This window comes from Geospiza fortis, unplaced genomic scaffold (genome assembly GCF_000277835.1).
Source record: "Geospiza fortis unplaced genomic scaffold, GeoFor_1.0 scaffold98, whole genome shotgun sequence".
Lineage (NCBI taxonomy): Eukaryota > Metazoa > Chordata > Aves > Passeriformes > Thraupidae > Geospiza > Geospiza fortis.
In genome coordinates, this window is record NW_005054306.1 from 2,730,084 (window position 1) to 2,751,288 (window position 21,205).

Consider the following 21,205-nt stretch of genomic DNA (forward strand, 5'->3'; position numbering starts at 1 on the left):
ACAGTTTCGAGCCTCTTGAACCAAGGGCTCAAATTTCACGGCTCTTGGGGAAAGGAAGGGGAGCCTGGGTGGAAGAGGGTAAATCAGGGATGAGCATGGATCTAGGAACAGAAATGCAGTGCTACCCTTGCCAAAAAACCTGACAGACGGGCACATGGGACAGGGCAGAGCACCACCTCTAAAATATTATTGTTAGCTTTACAATCCATCGTGCTAATTAGATTTATTAATAGGTTTCATTACCAGCGATAGTTCTGTATTGAACTGAGTGAAAAATATAAACAATTTTGGCACAAACCACCACAACAAAGGTCATTTTCTGCTCAGGGTGCATCTGCTTGTCCCCAGGAGGGAATACAGAGATCCCTCCCTCTGCACGGACACACAGGAGGTCAGTGGTGGTGGGGAGAGGCCCAGGGTGTCCCAGCATAAGGGGTGTGACACCTGTGGGTACAGCCAGGCAGCAGGGCTGTCCTGAAATGCAGCTGTACCCAGGAAGCTCTGGTGCCTACAGATATTTGCCTCCCTAAGGAAAATGGCACCATCTCTGAGCCATACACTAACTTCCTTTAATAAAAAAAAGTACTAGCAGAGACCAGAAATAAACCAAAATTTCAGTATTCAGCTTCAGAGGATAATCTGTATGTGGACTTTATTTTACTGGGTGGTGGGGAAGTACTTTAGTGTAGTTTAGCCCTAAATCACCCCAAAGTCACATGAAATTCAGAATCCCAGGCCAGACTCTGTTGTCCTCCATCCACACGTACCTCTGCAGAGACTTGTGGGATCCTGTCACAGGTGGGCAGATAGCTGAACTAGCAAAGGTGATCTGAGCTCCTCAAGTGACCTCTGCTGTATGCCAGAGAAGGCTTCTTTTTTTCAGATGTGGAATAGCTGCCAACAGAAAAAAAGGGGAAAAACCCCCACCCAGAACCAAAACATACTTCCCAATGGTATTCTGAGCTGGCTGATTGATTGTTTGCATACTAAACTTCAGAAATCATATTGTGATTATAAAACTAATCTTAGTAGTGATATCCTTCAAATAAAAAGCTTGATTTTAGGGTTTTCCTCCTATTTTCCCTCTGCTATTTTGACACGTACTTCATTTTTGAGGCTGGCATGATGTGCATACCAAAAAGCCTTGCCTGTGTCTAACAAGCTGAACTATTTTATTATTGCCTAGCCTGCAACCTCGCATCTACAGAGACCTGGCTTACAAAGGCTGGTGTCAGCTTCCACATCAGTGCCGTGGTTCTGTTTAACACTGAGCACTAACATAAAGATTCAAAGCAGTGTGGTGATTATTTGCTGTCACTCCTGCAAGTCTCCCAGGCTCACATTTGACCAAGAGGTCCATGCTTCCCTTTTAAGACATGGTGGGGTTTGAAGAATATTGCTCTATTTTTTTTGTTTTAATGGGCTTTTAGCAGCGAGCACAGAAGATGCTGTGCTGGGCAGGGCTGTCTGGGGGTGTGCAGCCAGCTGGGGCTGACCCACTGCTGCTGCCAGGCACTGACACCCCAGTGACATCCCACAGGCACCACTCAAGGCTTCAGATTTGGAAGAAGAGGTTAGAGGCACACTGTGCAGGGATAATGTCAGCATTGATGCTGCAAGGAGGCAATGGACTGCATGAACTAAGCTGCTTTCATCCCAATTATTTCTCTTTTAAGCCTTCTGCTTCTCTGAGCTCATAACAAAGATGATCCCCCTGACCTTGCCAGCCATCCCTCTCTCTCCTGGTCTCATTGCTCCCACAGTGCTCAATGCAGCACCCTGCCTGTTGCTGTGTGCCTGGCAGAGCCAGCTCCAGTGTCACTGCAAGGGGCACAACACCACTGCACCAGCACCCAGCACCCCCCATCCAACAGCCCCTTTCCCAGAGACAGTCCTTCACGTGGGGGGGCCACCATCCTGACTTTCATGGCTGCCAGGCAGAACAACAATGGGGAGAAGAGGTTCTCCATTCATCTGTAAGAGCCTGACCCCTCCTGTGACTGGTTCTCAGGATGGGGATGGGCTGGGGGACAAGCAGGTGACACAGGCTACTTGCCCCAGCTGCCCTGCCTGATCACCTCCCAGTCTTACAAGCTTGCTAAGAGGTGGGACAGAAGGAGAATGAAGAGCCCCTGTACGGTCATCTCAGTATTTCATAAAAAACAGTAACTTTTAGTGTACATAGTATAATTAATTATGAATTTGAATGTAAAATATAAAAGTGCAGCTTTGCACCTTTTGAATGAGCTCCTCAGTCCCGATTGAATGAAGGAGGTAAAAATAAAAAATAAAAAAGAGATCAAATACACCTAACAAATCTACATCAGGAGGGAATCATAAAAAGATACAACCAAGATAAAGTCTTATGTGGTGAAGTTAACTGTGAAGAGTAAATACAACTTCAGGAAGAAGTACCTGTATGAGCAGCCCCTTCTGCCCCAGGATGTTAGAGAAAGTGAATGATGCAAATGGGGTTGCTCAAATTGCCTTGTGAGAGGAGGCTGACACCCACTGCCCTGTATGTGAGGCCAAGACAGCAACAGGCTCTTGGGAATCTGAATTGATCTAGGGGGACCTGCACAGCTGGCCCATATGGGTGGACCAACAGCTGGCTACAAATGAAGCAAAAGCTGTCTCATTTCAAGGTACCAAACTAATTGTCATCTGGGCCTCCAAATCTCACCACCCTGTCATGGTCTGTCTCTATTTTACAGCCATTATAACCTAATCTCAGCCAGTGTGATTTACACATAGTAATTAATGGAGCTTCAGTGGTGAGGAAATTGGTCATTCAATTTGAGTTTAATTTACTGCATGTGCATACATTAGGAAGAACAAATTCCACAGCTGGGATCTGGGCACAGAGAAAGGGTTGTGTGCTGGGAAAGAAAAAAATAAAACACCCAGTAAATAATTCACCATTGGCCTTTCACACCTCCTGCTCTGCAAGTCTCCCCTCGATGGGAGCATGACGCACAAATAAACCTGGATCTCTCAGTTTGGATGCTTGGAGGTGGGAGGCAAAGTCTCACTGCAACTGCTATCACATTTCCCAGCTGCAGGAAGCATCACCCTGGCATATTGGTGAGTATGGCCTCATTCTGATCCCTGCTCGTGTATGGGTGTGCTTCCATCAGAGAGGACAGAGCAAGTTAATGGAGTTTAGGGCGTAAGGGCTACAAGAGATGCTGTGTCTGTGGCATACACATGAACAACTCCAGTGAAGGAGAACATGCCTAAAAACCAGGACAGACTTTCACAGCAAAGGCAGCATTGCATTTTCAGCTGCCTTAAGTTAAAGGTGGCCTCATACCAGCTTGGGCTTTGGAGCACCCACTAACCACACCCCCACAAAGCCAAAAGCAGTGCCTGGCTGATCCTCACTGGCCCATGAGGGACCAGTAATGCCCCAGAGGGATTGGGGCTCTTCCAGCTCAGGGACTACCCTGAAGGAGGTACCTACAAGATGTCCAGCTCTTCCAGGGTCTCTCCTCTGAATGCCTCCATGCCTTGAAGCATCTATTTATGTTGCTTGCATAAAAAGGAAAGCACTCACACCTTACTTTAAAGTAAAGGTGGATGAATTCAAAACAGTTGCTCAAGGTGGTCCATACAGCTTCCTTTGTGCTGTTAAATTCCACCCATTCAATGTAAATGTAATGTCTTTCCTGTTTAACTATTAGAGCATATATATGGAAGGCTTACACACAGTGAAAGGTTGAAAATTATTCAGTGCTTCCTGATTCAGCACACATTTGAAATCAAATTCTAGGTAGAGTGTATGCAATTTAGCTTTAAAATATTATTGTTAGCTTTACAATCCATCGTGCTAATTAGATTTATTAATAGGTTTCATTACCAGTGATAGTTCTGTTATTGAACTGAAAGAAAAATATAAACAATTTTGGCACAAAATTATTTCTACCAACTCAATAATGTCTGCTGGCTCAAACTGCATCTTAAAACAAAAGATCATCCCATGAAAGAAATTAGGTGCAACCATGAATATCAATAGATTGTGAACAAATTTGATATCTCAGCTAGAGTTCAAAAGTGAACATGAGCCACTCAGTTCCCTCTTCTCTGTATTCCAAACAAGCTCCTGCTTTTATCCAGCATGTGGGTGCTCTGCCAAGCCCTCAACAAACCCTGAGAAAAGAGGTTTTGAATATGCTGCTGCCATGTTTCCCTGCACATCATTTAAAACTTGAGCAATCACGGCGTGCTGTGGGTGCCCACAAGGCACTTCAGGTACCCCATAAATCAACTCCTCAAGGTAGGGGCACCCCCATGGTGGAACCACCTCAGGTATCTCCCTTTGCAGGGCTTAAAACACAGCTGCAGTGCAGATACCCTCACAATGATCATCCTCTGCATACACTTTCCCAAAAACTAACACAAAGCAATGTTTAAAACTTAAAATGAAATCATTAACACCCCAATTACCACTAAGAAAGAAAGTTCTGCCTTCCTCAGGTTTTTATTTTAAAATAAATTCAATAAGACACTAATCCCAATATTAAAATGGGTCACCTTCAGCAGGTTTTAAATGGTAGCAAGGGGCTTGGGGGGAAACAAATCACAGAACAACATATAGGAATCAGTAGTTTCTTGAAAAGAAAGAAACTATATCAAAGAAACTTCCATCTAAGCCCTCTTCCCCTCCAGAAAGGCGGAGCACAAAACTAAACCTACAGCTCAAATACGATGGGTATCCACCGGAAAAATCCTAGGGTTTCCTGAAGAATTCCATGCCCCTGCCTCCCCCTGCTGAGCGCGGCCGGGAACTGCGCCTGCTCCTTGAGGAAAGCACCTTCTCCTCCACCTCAGCTCAATGGTTTTCCCACTTACAGGCACTTGCCAGTCACTAAACTACTTGATTTAATATTAATCAAGCATTGTCAACGCTTGGTGGGAGGGGGAGGCAGAAATTTAAATCATATTACACCAAATACCCAAGAGAAAACCTCAATTTTATAGCTTCTTTCTTTTAGCTACACTTACCTACTTCAACAAGCAGCACTTAGCAGCCTAAATTCAACCCATGGTGGTGCCTCCCTGCACGAACTGAAGTCACAGCAGTCTGCACACATGCTTGAGATGGAGCAGGGCCAGTTGCACTGCATCACTCTCCTGCCTGTGTCACAGATATGTTTTCTGAAAAATCCTTTTGCCAGGATCTTTTCTCCTGAGAAGCTGAGAAGCTTCAGCTTTTCCACGTTTTCCTGCTTTGGAATGTGATTTGGAGAGTTATTTATCCAGCATGTGAAATTGTTTTTTACTTGATGACCAATGACAGCCACCTGGGTTGAGGCTGTGAGCAGTCACAAGATTTTATTATGATTCCATTCTTTCTTTGCTAGCCTTCTGATGTCTCTGACGCCTTTCTCTTTTTTTAGTATAGTTTTAATATATCATTTTCTTTTCATATATAATAATAAATCAGCCTTCTGATTTATTAAACTTGGAGTCAAGATTCTCATCTCTTCCCTCATCCTGGGACCCCTGGGAACACCACCATACTGCCTGTCCCAGCCAAGTCCCATTTTACCCCTTGAAGTGCCACAAGCCCTGAAGGTATTTGCAGCACCTCTGGTTGGGAGGACAGTCAGGCTCTGCACAGTTGCCTCCTCTGGCCTAGAACAAGGGGCTACACAAAACAGCATGACAGCAAAAGGGCAGAAACAAATCTGTTCAGGCTAAAAAAACAGTAGCTGCTTCCCAGTTGTGCTTGAGTCACCATTGCCAAAGGAGTGCAGCAGGAAAGCAGATTTTATTTCCTGAACTTTTTTTTTTTTGTTCTTCAGTTACTAGCCCAGTTTCAGAACACTTACATAGAAAATTGGCTAGATTGATTCCTAAATCCTATCAAAAGGTGAGGCATATACAACAGTGAATGCAAAATGCTGCTTGTTCCTGTAGTTCTACACATCCTGGTAACTGTTATGCAGGAGGGAGCTGATCAATGCTTGAATGACAACTCATATTGTTAATCAAAAATAGTTATTAATGGATACACCACACAACAGAAGACCATCAACTCAATGTTGGGCAGCTGCAGTTGGGTGGTTTTGATTGTGTGAAGCTCTTCAATACCTCCTTGGTCTCCTTCTGTCTCTTTCTTGGGAGATGTGGTAAAACTATGCACAGCTACATAGCTGGTATTTCCAGGAGAAAAAGCATCAGCATGCCTTTCTCACATTATCAAGATTTCCAATACCACCACAATTTTTCTCCTTACATTTTTTACTAAGTTACCTTGACTACATAAGAGAGACACCTTTTGAAGTATTAGATTTAGCCTTTGTTGGCTCAACAGAATTATCCCCAGTTGATAGACTTAAAGGGTTATCCCAGCTGTCACCTTCAATCTTCAAGAAGAAACCAGTTCAGTACTTAGACCAGAGACATGATGATTTTTTTCTTTCTTTTTAAAATCATTCCAATGCATTCACATCTGGCTGTTAACAGCAAAATTTAGGGATCAGAGGTCAGAGTGCAGCCCAACCCATCCAGAATGCTCTTATTATCAACTCTACCTCCTGACTCACTACTCTCCTACTTTTAACAACTGCAGACTTTCACTAGGAGTTGTTCAGCCATCTTAGCATTCACCTTGCCTACTTGCTTGAGGAAGAGTCATTAGACTCTTCCCTATCTTTTCTCTTACCAGTTCAGTATTTGGCTCAAAAGCCTATGGACTACAACTAGAGCTTTTGTGTTGCTATTTCTCTGCTGTATTTAGCAAGTTAGAACTGGAGTTACAAGGCATCAAGTGTACAAGCCCTTTAATTTGAACCTAGCCTTCACTCTTGAGTTTGAACATCTGACTCTGCTTATGGTTTACAAGTTTTTTCTGCACAATGTGCACTTCAGAAGTACTTTGAAAAATACCATAATCCCTTTAGAACACCTTCAAATTTTATTTGCATCTATTGTAATTACAAAGAATATAACAATATAAATTTTCATTTAAAGTGACAACCCTTTCTAACAAACAAGGTCGCAAATTAGTGTGCACCTATTCTGACTTCGGGCAATTTTTATAGGGTGGAAATTTTCCTGCATGAGAATTTGTCACATTTTACAGCATTGTATTTTCATAGTTCAATACACAGGAACAGAAATACATCTATTCCTACTTGCAGAACACTCATAAGTACTTCTGAAGTATAGAAATGCAATCTTTAATTTGTTTTATTGAGAGGAAGAAAAGGAAGAATCCACCCACGGCTTTTGTCAAGTCTCACAGCATACACTAATAGCCCTGATGCTCTCCTCCCTGAATTCATTCTCTAATTAGATTTGATTTTTTTTCTTTAAAAGGTGTAGGAACAGAATCACTATCTTGTTTACAACCTTGCAGAAGACTAGGGTAGGGAAAAAAAAAACAAAACAACAAACCAACAACCTCAGACAAAGATGCACACTATTACAAATGCAAACAGCCATCAAATTATCCAGTTTATTGATGGGAATTCAAAACTGATACAAAACATGCCCTCTCTGCATGTTGTATTTTACCCTTAAAATGTTTCTGACTGTGTCAGGTAGATTGAGAATTAAGAATATACTTCGGCTTTCAGCATGTACCTTTTATAAAGGTATTACACAAAAGCCACTAGCTTACATAACATGTGGTCCCAAAATTACTTACAGACATTCTGTTTATCAAAAGACTCAGATCTCCTGTTGATCTGATGAAATAAGGGCTTAAAAATGTTTTAAGCCATTAGTAAGTATCCTACGGCAGAGTCAAGAAAGTTTATGATTTCAGTTATAATCTCGGGCATAAAAAGGCAACAGTCCTAAAAAAAGCAGCCCTCTGGAATATATGGAATGTGGCAATGGATATGATGCCAATTTGTGATGATCAAGTTAAGTAAAACAGATTCTTAAAGCTATGAATGATGTGAGCAGTATCACAGCAAAATAGTTAATGAATACCACAGAACCAATCGAGTTTGAAAGTTGAGCAAATGTTGCTTCAATCAACAGATATTTGTAATGTCAAATATACCAAAACATTTTCTAAAATAAATTCCTAATGCAGAAAAATTGATTGAAAGTTTGCTCCTAGCTAACAGTACCTTTTATTTAAATTGGACCCTAAACTGATCAGACAATACATAGCCCACACTTTTGGACATTTATAATAAAAAAGCTTTTATTTTCAATTGAAACAAATGCACCATCCTGCACTTTGAAGGCTATGAGCCATAAGCATATTCCAAGGTGTATCAATGGCAACAGATTTGTTTCACCTCCACTGAGAAGTTACATAATGCACTCTTAATTGGTAAAGAAAATTTAAACTCAGCCTTCTCAAAGCTTCTGTACTGTGTTTCTTGGTTAATTGTACAAGTTCCACAGCCAGACCAAGAGCTTGCACTGTGTGCAGATATTGTAGTCAATCAATAGTATGTTTAATCGTCATCTTCCTCTTCTTCCTCTTCCTCCTCAAAACTGTCTTCAAAGCCCTCACTGTCTTCCTGGTCCTCATCACCTTCTATTGCTGTATCCCATTGTGGGTGATTTTCTGGCACTGGTTTTGCTTCGTGAACTTCCAGCTGTAATTGGATAAGGAAAGAGAAGAGACGGGGGGAAAAAAGGTTACAGACAATAACCAGCAATTTGGGAAAACACACAAATTCACACAACAAAACAAACAAGCAACCCACAAAAGAACAGTTAAAAAAACCAACTAACTAACAAAACAAATCCCATCCCACTCCCCAAACCAAAACCGAGAACTACTTCCAGAAGTAAGGCATGCCAGATTTTTCCCATTAACTGAATGAATCTAGGACTAAGGAAGGGCAGGGAAATGGCATGGCAAACCTCAAGGTATAAAAAGCCACAGCCAACCATACTGCAGAAACTGAATAAACATTAGAAAACATGAATTAAAATACACATGCATGGGAAAGCATCTCAAATTTTAGTCCCATTTAATCCATCATAAAATTACCACTGCACATTAGGCAGAAACGATTTCTAAGTCCATCCTTCCCACTTGTTTTAGAATTAGGACAGGATGAATTCTTATTAACAGGACTTCTGGTGTTTTAATGACCATAAGAAGTAGCTTTCAATGTAACACAAGTATATAACAGAGTCAAACATCACCTTCAATGGTTTAATCTGGTCCAATCCCATATAAGAATCCGATCTTAAATAAACGGTGTACTGATAGTTTCCAGGCTTGCCTGGTGCTGGGAACTTCAGCTCTACCTACAAAAGAAATTTCATACCATGAAGTTCTTACTGCTTCCAAATGACACATTGAAACAAGTACCTGAGTCCTCCAATGAACAATGAATACCACTACAGAATAAAAGAAAGTTTTAGTTTCTTGCTAGGGACACTTCTTTGAATATCTCTATGTAATAAAATACCTGCAGAAAAGAGCAACAATATCCAAACACAATACCTGCCATGAAAGCTGAAAAATCATTGAGTCACTCAATCAGTGATTTTTTTCTGAATTAGGCTAAGTAACTACATTAAGTACACAATTTTACCCTGCTAAGCCTCAAAAACCCAAACAGGTTAAAATATTTAGTCTGCTGAAAGTTTTATCTTAACTCTGCTGTTATTTGAAATTGAATGTAACATCTAATTTGGAAGAACAAACACATCAGGTCTTCATTTTTCAGAAAAGTGGCACGAAGAACACTGCCAAAGGTTACAGGTTCAGCAAAGTTTATATGAGCCAAAGCTAATTAATTTGTCACAGTCTCTGCTGTACAGAAAGAGAACACTTAATGTTTCTAACAATTTGAATAAATTTAGGAATTTCACTTTGTATGAATACTGCTTTTCATGATCTTTTGATATCAAGAAAAAACTTAACCAAACATATTCCAGAAGAAACTTCAAAGTTGTCTTAAATTACTTTTTCTTTCTCCACTATCAATTTTCTTAGTTAAAAGGCACTTTTCTCTTTTTATCAAGAAATTTGGTTTCCATCTTAAGAGGTAAGTATTAAAAAAATTAAAATCTACATGTATTTGCATACCAGAGACACTTCAACAGAGTTTTGTAATACCCCAGAAAGAAAAACTCTCCAAGTACTTTACCTCTTCTTTATCTTTTAGTGTACAAACGTGGTATGGCATACATATTAACATCTGCTCCTTCCGATCTGCAATATACAGCCACCACCATTCTTGTTTTTCCTTTCATAAAAGGGAAAAAAACCAACAGTAAAAAACCACCAGCATTTAAGAAGCCATAGAACAAGATGCCTCTACACTTTTTAACAGTCAATTAGGATTCACTGGTCTTTGTAATACAGACAAAGGAAAGTTTGTGTCTGGTGGCTTTTTTAAACTTTTGGATGTGCATGAATAAAACACATGGTGTACACTGCACACTGAAAGCAAACAAGACAAGTAAGTGCTGGTCTCCAAAGGCTTCATTCCATGTATTCAACTTCAGCTACCATGTGGGACATGGAACCACCCCGAAGAATTGTGTCCACTGAGGATTTACAAGCAACTTCATGCAATATAAAACAACATTAGGTCCTTCAACAGAAATCCAACCTGGATAAAAAGCTGAGCATTTAAAGCAAGGAAAGTGTAAAAACAGATAAAGAACTCTTCACAGAAAAGTCTTTTTTCAGGCAAGTGTGCTCTGTCCCACTACTTCCCCCTCCAAAAAGTGAAATGACATTTGAACACACTGAGATTTCACTTCAAGGAAATTACTCAGTACCAATCAACTGATTGGTACTGATGTATATTTGCAAAGGATGCCCAATAACTGCTCCCTATCACATACAGGCAACTTCTGAATTCCATACTTGGGAAGCAAAAGCTGCTAATATGTAGAATTTGAATAATTTTTGTCACTACCAGAGCAGTTAAAAGTTCAGTAGTTTTAGATTTTTTTTAACACTTCAGAAGCCAGTGTTTGGTGAGCTGAGATTTAAATCATGCATGTTGAAAAATGACAAAAGCCAAATTAACTCTTTTTGTTTTGAAGTGACTAATTGTTATACTAACTATCACAATCTCACTGAAAAGTTCAACCATTTATAACAGCAAGACACTCACACCAACAATTAAAAACACTGATTAGCACTCCTGAGTCCCAGAACAGAGAAATGTAAAATTAACTCAACATGTTAAATACCCATTTTGAACTGTACAAAAGCAAAAGCATCACAGTGAAGCATCAGCATTCCCTCATGTTCTTGGAACAGGCACAGAGAATAGGACAATATGCTATTCGTATGCTATTCGTATGCTATTTAATGCCAGAATGTGTAGAATTCTAAATCCTTCTTACAACTATTCCAAGTGCTTTTCTTTAGGAAAAACCATCCCATGTGATTACAAGGCATAAGTAATTTTATCTGTAAGTTTCAACAGTAAATATATTGTCAATCTTCTTGACAGCTGTAGCAAAGAAGACTCTTAGGCAGTCAAAGTGTTTATTTCCTAGCCAAGAGGCCTCTAGGAATAGAAGGATGAACAGTATAAATAGTACAGATGAACAAGAGCTACAAAAGCAAGATCCATTACAAAAATGGCTAATCCATTTTGGGCCTATGAGGACTGTGACCATAACAAAAAGGACCCACAGTTGTATCAATGTTATTTCTGATTTTACCAAAACATTGTGCTGACTTACTATACATTGTTCTTCAAAAAAAAATTTCCTTGCCATTAAGAGTGATGGAAAGAGACAAAGATCAAAATCATCAAATGGCTTTTCACAAAAACTAGTAACAATAGCAGCCAAGTGGGGGAAAAATACCAGTGCAAATGACAACTGTTGATGTAAAAGGACTCTATATTTTTTGGAAATTACAGTAGTGTTCCTGACCCTGAAGTGCCATCACTTTTTTACAGAAAGGACAATTGTGCAGGACTGTGATTTTCCTCTTGCTTATTGGGTGGAATTTAAAGTTTATGCCTGTGAGAATCTGGCAAACTAACAGGCAAGTGGGCAAAACACCCTTTAACAGATGGGTGCAAGGTTTCGCATGCCAGGGAACCAGTATGTTCATGAAATTGGAACACCAAGGCCAGTTTCTACCTAAAAAATGTGAAAACTACAATCTGTGCAGTTTCTGGACCCTGGATGCAGGAGCAGAAGATAATTCTTTAGGAACCTGCATAGATTAAAGATACATCTCTGGCAGAGTAATCAACTGCCCCAAAACTTGGATGAAACAGCATTAAGGCTGCCTCCTGAGAACAAGTATTATTATGCTCAGCTACTACTCAAACACCTTTAAAATCTGGAACACAGCATTTTATCTCTAATTTTTTATCTCTGAACTGGCCATGACCACAGTACAAATAATACTCTAAATAACAGATGAGGAAAAAAACCAAACCAGACTATGATGGTTTTTGTTCTTCAGATGTTGCGGATCAACTCTATCTGAACCTGCTCCCACTGCAGCTACAGCACCAAGTACAGCGGCATTCAACTTTCATGAAATCAGTGAAGAGAAGTTGGAAAATTTACAACTGCAGTACCATGAGAGGATATGTATGCATCTTTTAAGTTCAAGCATTCAGATAAGCCCTACATTTCTTTTCAGCAGCAAGCTGTATTTAGGTTTTTTATCACAAAACCCATATGTAACTCAGTTACACACAGCTGAAGCTTATGCAGCTCTATACAGAATAAGTATAAGCAAAGTCTCTGAAAGGACCCTCACTTCAGTAAAAGAGAAATACAAATATTCAGCATCCCTGAGGCACTCGGCATGGCACTTACTCTCTGTGAGCTTCAACTGATGACCAAAGCCAGCTACCTTCACAGCAAGGAGGTATTAAGACTCTGCAGCACATCTGACATGATCTAAGGCAATCAGAAGAGGAGAATGCCAGCACACCTTTTTACACTATGCTGGTGACTGGTGAAAGGTGTACTAAGAGATGGGAGTGCACCCAACTGTCAGGAAAATACACCTTCAAGTCCAGCCATTACAAAACTAGATGTCAGCTAAGGCCTTCAGAAGACAATTTATTTGCCTTATTGGAGATAGCACAACAACAGAGAGGAGATCCTTGATTAGTTCCTTAGTCAGACTGCAAGGAAGGAAAGGAGCTGATTAGCCATTTCTTGAACCACTATCCAAGAAAGAAAATGTGGCCAAATACTGTTCCCTCCTGGTTCCAATCAGGTCATCCCAAGGACCTAACTTATCTGTTCAGAACACAAACCCTCCATTTGGAAAAATCCCCTCTTTTTCAAGGTTCCACTGCCGTTAAGGGCTAATCAAGACAAATGAGTGGCTAGCTGTTAGTGCAAGTAACAACTGATATATCAGGTAATACTTTCATCACCAAAGGCTGCTGTAAAGACACCTCAGCCTATATTGAGTCACCACTCTCAAATATATCATCTCCTCTGACACTCCTCCAGAGTGGAACTTGTACTTTTGAACTCTATAGAAAAGACTGTTCTACAGTTGGCTTCTGCCACTTCCACACTACACTGTGGTGAAAAGAGACAGCTTTGCCAAGCAACCCCAACTTCATAGTTGCACACTGGGCTGCCACCACATTGCTGCATTGAGACTTGAAGTCAACCAGTAAGCCAAAACTATCAGCTGATCCAAAACACCCCCAAACTCTCCTGTGATTACTCAGAACATAGGAGGGGTCAGAACCTCTCCCAGTCACAGGCACTTGCTGTTAGATAGTCACATCTCACAGCAGCCATTTGAGAAAAATATATTTCATGGGTGCACTGGCACTGTGCCAGGGCTAACCCATGACAGATGTAGAGTTAAAAACACCCAAATATTTCACCTTAAGTTTTTTTAAGTTGCAAGTCTCTGGGAATTGAGTAGAAAGAATAATGAAGAAAAAGGTTTCAGAAAAGTATCTGGAAGTGTTTAATTTTGTAAGTTAAGACTTTATAAAATTAATACTAATTTTTTCCAGGCATTAAGCTTTCTTAAAAGCCCAATATTGACAGTAAAAAATATAAATAGATCAATTAATTTATATTATTATTAATTTTCATGTTTCACAACTGTAATGTTTTTATTACTGACCTCAGGAAAAAAAAGACTGTAAACAGGATGTGTTATCTTTGACTTCGTTTCAAGAAGGGCTCGCTCCTTTCTCTGTATACTTTGCTGTAATTCTTGCCACTCCTGTCAAAGATAAGGTTAAAGAATTACTGTGCACTAACCATCTTTTGCATTAAAAAGACAGAAAACGGTCCATGAAAATGGTACATGTGACTAGTTCTTGTGCAGTACTAAACATTATAAAGAGAAAAGGCAGATCTGTGGGGTTTGCACACATTCTTCAAAACTCAATTTTACAACACTACCTCTAAACACTCTCTAGCTCAGCCATAGGAGTCTTAATTACAAGTTTGATGATTCCTTTCCCATGAGAAGCCTAATCTCACCCTGTACAGGTCTTTCAGCTGTCACTCAAGTCTTTTATCTAAGACTTGTGGTACAGAAATCATCTACCACCACAATGTTTCACTCTCTGTTACACTATTACAGTTTCAGACACATAACTTGACAGTTACTAGAGTTTAGTAAGCACCTGTACAAGTTTGTTGAACTACTGCATGCTTAGTATGCACTGTGCAGCATGCAACAGCCACTGCCTATGAAGAACACATTTCAAAGAAGAGACTTTTAAGTCACAAATCTGCAGCAGATAGTAATCAAATCAAGCTGAAAGAAATATTTTTTCTCCTGAAATTTAGCCATTTTCTCATGTCATTTCTAAGTTTTCTGACCATGCTGAAAAGGCTCTCTGCTACTCAGTCTGGAACAAACTTGCAATGACAAAGCTCTTGTACCAGAATGAGGTCTGAAAACCTCTGGAGAACCAGTATTACTCCTTCATCCTAGTGTTGACTAGCCTGAGGGGATGCTAGAGGATTAAAATGCACTTTCTCTCAACCCCAGAAGCAACATTACTCTTCAAGAAAAAGTAAGGCTTACAGCTTCATCATCTTTGTTTTGCTTCTCATCTTGTTCTCTGTCAGAGTCTCTGTCACTTCCATCATCTTTTTCACTTTGAGAGTCCCTGTTTGTTTCTTCTTCTTCAGATTCACTTCCTTTATCAGAGACCTCCTCCTCCTCTTCCTTTGCAACGACTTCCTAATGGGAAAGAAAAACAAACACCCAAGACCTCTAACTTGGTTTGTCTGCATTACTGTAGAGTACAGAATTCACAGCGCCTGCCTTAAGGTTGGGCTGCACGAGCTACACTCTTCTTGTGTCACAGAGTTATGTCTACAGTGAACATTAATCCTTTCCACCTCATTCACTAAGAGGAGGACAGAAGTCATTTTCCTTCTCCATATGGTTCTCCCATATCTGCAAGTGTTCAAGGCCAGACTGGGTGGGGCCCTGGGCAAACTCATCTAGTGGGTGGCACCCCTGCCCACAGCAGAGGGATTGGAACTAAAGGCTCTTTAAGCCAAATGATCTTTCAACCCAAAACATTCTATGACTCTGGGACTGTATTTCATAAAGTCTTAAGAAAATTACAGAGAACTTAAAAAAGTACCTACAACATAGCCCATGAGGTGGAGAAAACACCATGCAGTGCAAGCATAAAGTTACTAAAGCTACTTAATTTACCAGAACAAAGTCTCATTTCAGTTTTCATCTTTAAAGAAAAAGTAGAAGTTACAGAACAATTCACCTCCAAGAAGGCAGCATAACAAGAACAAATAGTAAGAAGAGACTATGAAGGCACATTTTTAAAATATTTGAGCAGAACTTTCAGCGGCCACTGCAAACATTACCATGGTGGTTTCCTGATTACTTCACTAGTAATTGTTAAATGTAGAGAAAACAAATGCTGTTTTAGAAGACACACTTCACAAAAGCATAAACTGAAAAGGAAGAGACAGATACAAAACTCTTCATCAGATTACAAGTGATAAACTGAATAAAATTATAAATATCATTGAATCTATGAGGTACCCCATTAGCTTGTTTTTGCTTCTGCTGTTTCTGTGGTGGCAATGAAGGTGGCACAGGTTTCTTTTTCACTGGCCTCTTTTTCTTTGATTTTGAAGCTTTCTTGGTTCCTTTATTCTTTTGTTGCCATCCTTTGCTCTTAGATTTGCTGGCATCTCCTTGCTGCAGGAAAGCAGTATTAAAATATTTATTCTGTTCATAAAATTTCAGTCATTCAACTGTACTTCAAGCATTTTAAGCTGAGAACCAAAATTACAAAGCACAGTTCAAAGGACACTTCAGTAGGCATTTCTGGAAAAAATGCTTGAGAACTGCACAATTAGCAATTCAAGATCTGAAAGAAAGTTCTCTTTAATTAGCAAAAGGAACATTTACTTTTCACTTACCCCATCTTCTGCTGGTTGCTCTTCTGCTGCACATATAGACTGCTCCTTTTCAAACACTTCCTGGTTAGAGAAAAATGTGAAAACTACTAATGCCTCTCTGTCTCAGGAGCAAATTATTATTTCATATTTGAACTTAAACTAAATCACCTTAATCAGGTCTGAATATTTTACTCATGGCAAATTCTTTTATCAGTGACAGACACAACAGGGGATTAACAGATCAAAATTAAACACTAGTTCAAACATTTGGTCTCAGATTTTTCCATCACTTGTATCATAAAGAAATTTAATAGCAACATGTCATCTTGTTCCAAAGAATCTACTTGTTTTATAAAGCACAGAAATCCTAGATCACAAAAGCAAGCAGTAGTAAAATGCTAATTCTGCTCCAGTTGTCAGAGCATTAAAAACTTTAACAGCTGCTCTGCTACTCAGGGACACAGAACAACAAATCAAACCAGAAATGTGAAATATTAAGACACAACACAATGTTAGTATACTGTAGACTGAGACACCTCTCTGTAAATGGATTTTTTAATGGCATTTCTTTCTTCAAAATATACTATATGCCATTAAAAAAAACCCCACCCATACAAAATAGCCACAAGGAGCTGTTGTATATAAAGATGGCAAATAGGAAATACCACCACAAAACAAATGCATCATACAAAAGGCTAGCTCTTGTTTTACAGTCATGTGTTTCTATGCCTAGTGGAGGTCACACAGGAAACATGTTAAATGAATTTTCTATATGCTATTAGACATTTTAGTTTCCAAGCACAGTTCAATATCTTCATAATTTTCAGTTTCCTTTGCCATTTCCTTTTTGCAATTCCAGCAGAGTGATACAGCTTTTACTTTCTACCTACAGCATAAGCACATGGATCTCATAAATACAGACTTTCTGCTGAACTGGCTTCAATAGTCTGATCTCACCTGCGATACTCAGGCTTGTGTAACTTAGAGGTGTAACTCAGACCTTCTGTTTACTTAGACAATTATGTCATTAGTACAGATGCAAAAACTGACATTGTAGTCTTTGACGTGTCAAAGTTTGCTTACGTTCTGTGTATTAAAGTTTTTTGTTCAAAGAAAGCCATTAATGCATTTTAAGCTTGAAAATAGGCACAAGTCAGAAGTTTAACTGCTAGAGTACAGTATTGTTTTGGTTATGCCACACTGTTCATGTGACACTGGTGTACCTCCTTTATATTAAGTTATGCATATCCTGCATTCTGCTGGACTGTGTTTCTTCCTAAAACACTCAAGAGATTTGTAACATTATGAGTCCACATAAAGCAAAATCAAACACTGTCCTGAGGACTTGAGTGAATATTTTATTTTAGTTCAAGAACCAAGTTTCTGAATGTCTCTTTTCCTGTTGTTTACAAACCTCAGAGCAGTATCAGTTGCCGTATTCTTTTACCGTTCCCTAGACAACTGCAATGGGTCAGACTGAACTTTGATTTTATTCCAGGAAAACTTTCTTATTCAGAAACAAGATCATAAGGACAGATTAAGAGCACAAGTTCTCAATTTCAAATCTTAACCTCACAGTTATGTTTACAAAACAACCAGAAATGCCTTTTTACTAGTGTACACCCACAGCTACCGTGAAAGGACAAGTATTCTTAATACTTACGGCCATGGTCTGCCTTGTTAGTGTGACCAGAACAGTGACAAGAGAGCCTACTGTGATGTTGTTGCTGTCTTCATCATCCAAAACTAGTTCAAAAAGAAAAACAACACATCCATTAGACTTCCTTAAAGCCTTTTTCTTTATTAAACATTGCTTCTGCTACTTCTAAATGTAAGCATTCAAATTCCAGAATTTTTAACAAAAAATATCTTGAAAGCATCATTTAATAAGTCTCTTACAACTTCAACTATGCTATCAGAATGAGAGCTGGTAATTCAGCAACCTATAGAACTGCAACAATGAGTTTGAAATTTTAATTGCATGAAAGTTGGAAAATGCAAAGTTATGGCTGCTGTGGGAACCATAACCCTGTAATATTGCACATTATATATTAAAGCATAAAACTTCAGAAACATGAAATATCACACATGACCAGAGGGACCCTGTTATATTTGTTCTGGGAATCATAATTTTCATTTTCCTGACTTTCATATTATTAACAACTCAATTTCAATGCCACATTAACAATCATGCATTTAATTATTTTTTAAGGAGAAGGCAAAGGAAAATAAAAGAACAGCAATGATTAGTTTAACTGAAACATCAAACAAACCCCACAGGGGAGGCACTGAGGAGTTTATACCTCCAACCTATAAAATGGAAAACGTCTCATGTAGGAGAGGAATAGAGTTTTATTCCAGTGTAGACATTTTATTTATTCCCCTCTAGTCCCTCCTTGTGAAAGCACTTTTACTATTCACTTGTCTTAAATATATATTTTATATAACGGCAATACTGAGCTAAACAGAAAAGCATCTGCATGGTTTAATCCTTCACACCACACTTGAGTGCAGCTGTGTGACAAATGAAGGATATGCAGGCAGGAAAACATTGGTCAAAATACAGGGAGGTACTTCAAGATTGAATTTTAAGCAGATTAACAAGATTGTATACAATCCTAAACTACAATAACATACAATTTTCTGTTTATTTGCTTAAAAAAAACCCAACAAAACAACAACAAGTAACATTCAAAAACACCAAAATTAGCAGACATTTGCTTCCTTAACAGATATTTCTTCGAACATTACATTTGCTTCTCACAGGGGACTACACATAAGCCAAATTACAATCAGGCTCCCCAAACAAAGCATATCACATTTTGAATGCAATCACTGCTATCACAATGAAAATATAAACCAGAAACAAGAATTAGAACAGACTTTCAAATATCACACATTTACTGTCACTAATCTTCTACAAAGAAAAGGAGACTACAGAACCAATTCAGGTCCCCCTGCAAAGCTAACAGCAATTGCTTACAATATACCAAATCTTCAAAGAGGGAGAGTGTTATATATTCACTGAAATAGTGCACACAAAATGTAGCTAAGCATAGCTTGGACAAATTCTGCCAGATATAAAAACTACACCAGGATTATCACAAAGGAACCCCAGAGGAACCTCACAAATGTTGAGGAAAGGAACCTGTATGCTGCAGAAAGCTAAGCATAAATTCTGGAATAAGTGTAACTGTTTAAGATAGCTAATAAAATTGGTATTTCAACCAAAATTCCACATCACTCATGAAATATTAAAACTGAAAGACAAAACTTCAGCTAAGCTCCTGTATGAGAAACTACTGCTGGCTTGGGAATACATGGAATGTTTCAATGTATTTTATCTCCTCAGACTGTAACTCCCAGGTACAAGAACCCACCCCTCCAAAGAAGTATGTAATTTCCTGGTCACATAGATAACAGTGAGTTGTGTTTCAGCATTCCCCAAAAGCTTACTGCCAGCAGACTATCAAAATACCAGACGATTGACACACACAGAACAAAAGGACCTCCCACTCACCCTGGGGTTTTATATCCATAGTGACATATGGAAAGCTGCCAAGGACAGCCATAACTTCTTCATATTTCTTATCTTCTAGAAAGTGCAGTAAATTGCGACGATCTGAGCCTTTCAAACTCACCAAATCCTGAATGCTTTTGATTTTATACTGAAAAAAAGAAGAAAGGAAGTCCCATGGTAGCACAGAACACAGTCCACAAATCAGCTCTTCATAATACATCGCTGTACCCACATTACTAATACATACACACCATTACATTTGTTCTTATAAAAAACCCTACACTTTGGAAACTTGCAAGCATATGCTTTGAGAAACAATAAACCAAAGAGGTTGCACTCAAAACCTACTAAACACAACTGGTGTGTTCCTTACTATGTCACCCCTTAGACATGGTTCTTTATAGTTTCTTATAAAATTGTTACTTCAGCCAGGTTTTTCAGAAAGTTGAGCTAAGAAATCTTACTAATAGGGGTTTTTATTTAGATAGAATATCTCAGTGCTTTCAGATTTACATTAGCAGAAAAAAACACGTACAAGTTTAGGGGTTTTTTTGTACTGAACTGCCAAAAAATCTAAATCCACTCCTTCTAAGATTTGCAGAGCAGAGCTAAAAGGACAAAACAAATTATAGCCTCACCATTATAAATGCATGTACTTTATTAAAAATGATTTCATGTATCCAGGTAAACTGATCATACTGCCAATCTAGAGCACTGTATTTTTGAAGAACTCAATGCATGTGATCCTGTGAAACTAGCCTAAAAAAACAGGTTTCTCCCCCTCTTTCACAGCATAACATAGCTAAATTATTTGTTTTTCACTTAGCTACAATGCACATGTCAAAAAATACATCTAAAATTGCTTATTTCCTCATCTGTTCCCTGTAGTTCAAGACTGGATTTAAAAAGTAAGTCTTTAAAGATACCTGTAAGAGAATATTTTACTTTATACAAAGGATATGACAACTTGAACATTTCATGAACAAGCATCTTCAGAGAGGATTAAAAAAATGCAATACCTAAGAATTCTTAGTCTTGACACTAACACAGAAGCATTTAAACACCCCCTAAGGCAGTAGTTAGAGTGAAACAAAAATTCCATCAGATAAAAATAATATTTTCAAGATTCATCCAAATTAACCACTGTAATAAAACTATCAGAAAAGTCAACAGCTTCTAGTAGAAGCAAAGGGCTGATTCTAACTGTTCCTGGCATTTCCAGAAGATACACTAGACTCAAGCAGGTTGAAATGCAGAGACACTTGGTGAAACAGAGTGAAGAAACACACGCACGTATTCAGACAAGACTATTCTTTTTCATCCTTAGTTCTACAGATCCCAACACTTACCCAACTACAGTTACATAGCAAAAGCTTTAAG

At 38.9% G+C, this 21,205-nt stretch overlaps 1 protein-coding gene across 1 annotated transcript in view; it reads right to left on the bottom strand.

Moving 5' to 3' along the window:
- Positions 1-6,903: 6,903 nt before the first annotated feature.
- Positions 6,904-21,205, bottom strand: part of SEC63 (SEC63 homolog, protein translocation regulator) — a 39,938-nt gene continuing 25,636 nt past the window's right edge. The window contains exons 12-20 of the mRNA XM_014312065.2: positions 19,826-19,973; positions 17,969-18,051; positions 16,327-16,386; positions 15,944-16,102; positions 14,951-15,109; positions 14,033-14,134; positions 10,083-10,181; positions 9,130-9,234; positions 6,904-8,570 (exon numbers count right to left, since the gene is read on the bottom strand). Coding sequence (XP_014167540.2) covers positions 8,427-8,570; positions 9,130-9,234; positions 10,083-10,181; positions 14,033-14,134; positions 14,951-15,109; positions 15,944-16,102; positions 16,327-16,386; positions 17,969-18,051; positions 19,826-19,973 — 1,059 coding nt within the window. The 3' untranslated portion in view covers positions 6,904-8,426. The remainder of the gene's footprint in view (positions 8,571-9,129; positions 9,235-10,082; positions 10,182-14,032; positions 14,135-14,950; positions 15,110-15,943; positions 16,103-16,326; positions 16,387-17,968; positions 18,052-19,825; positions 19,974-21,205) is intronic.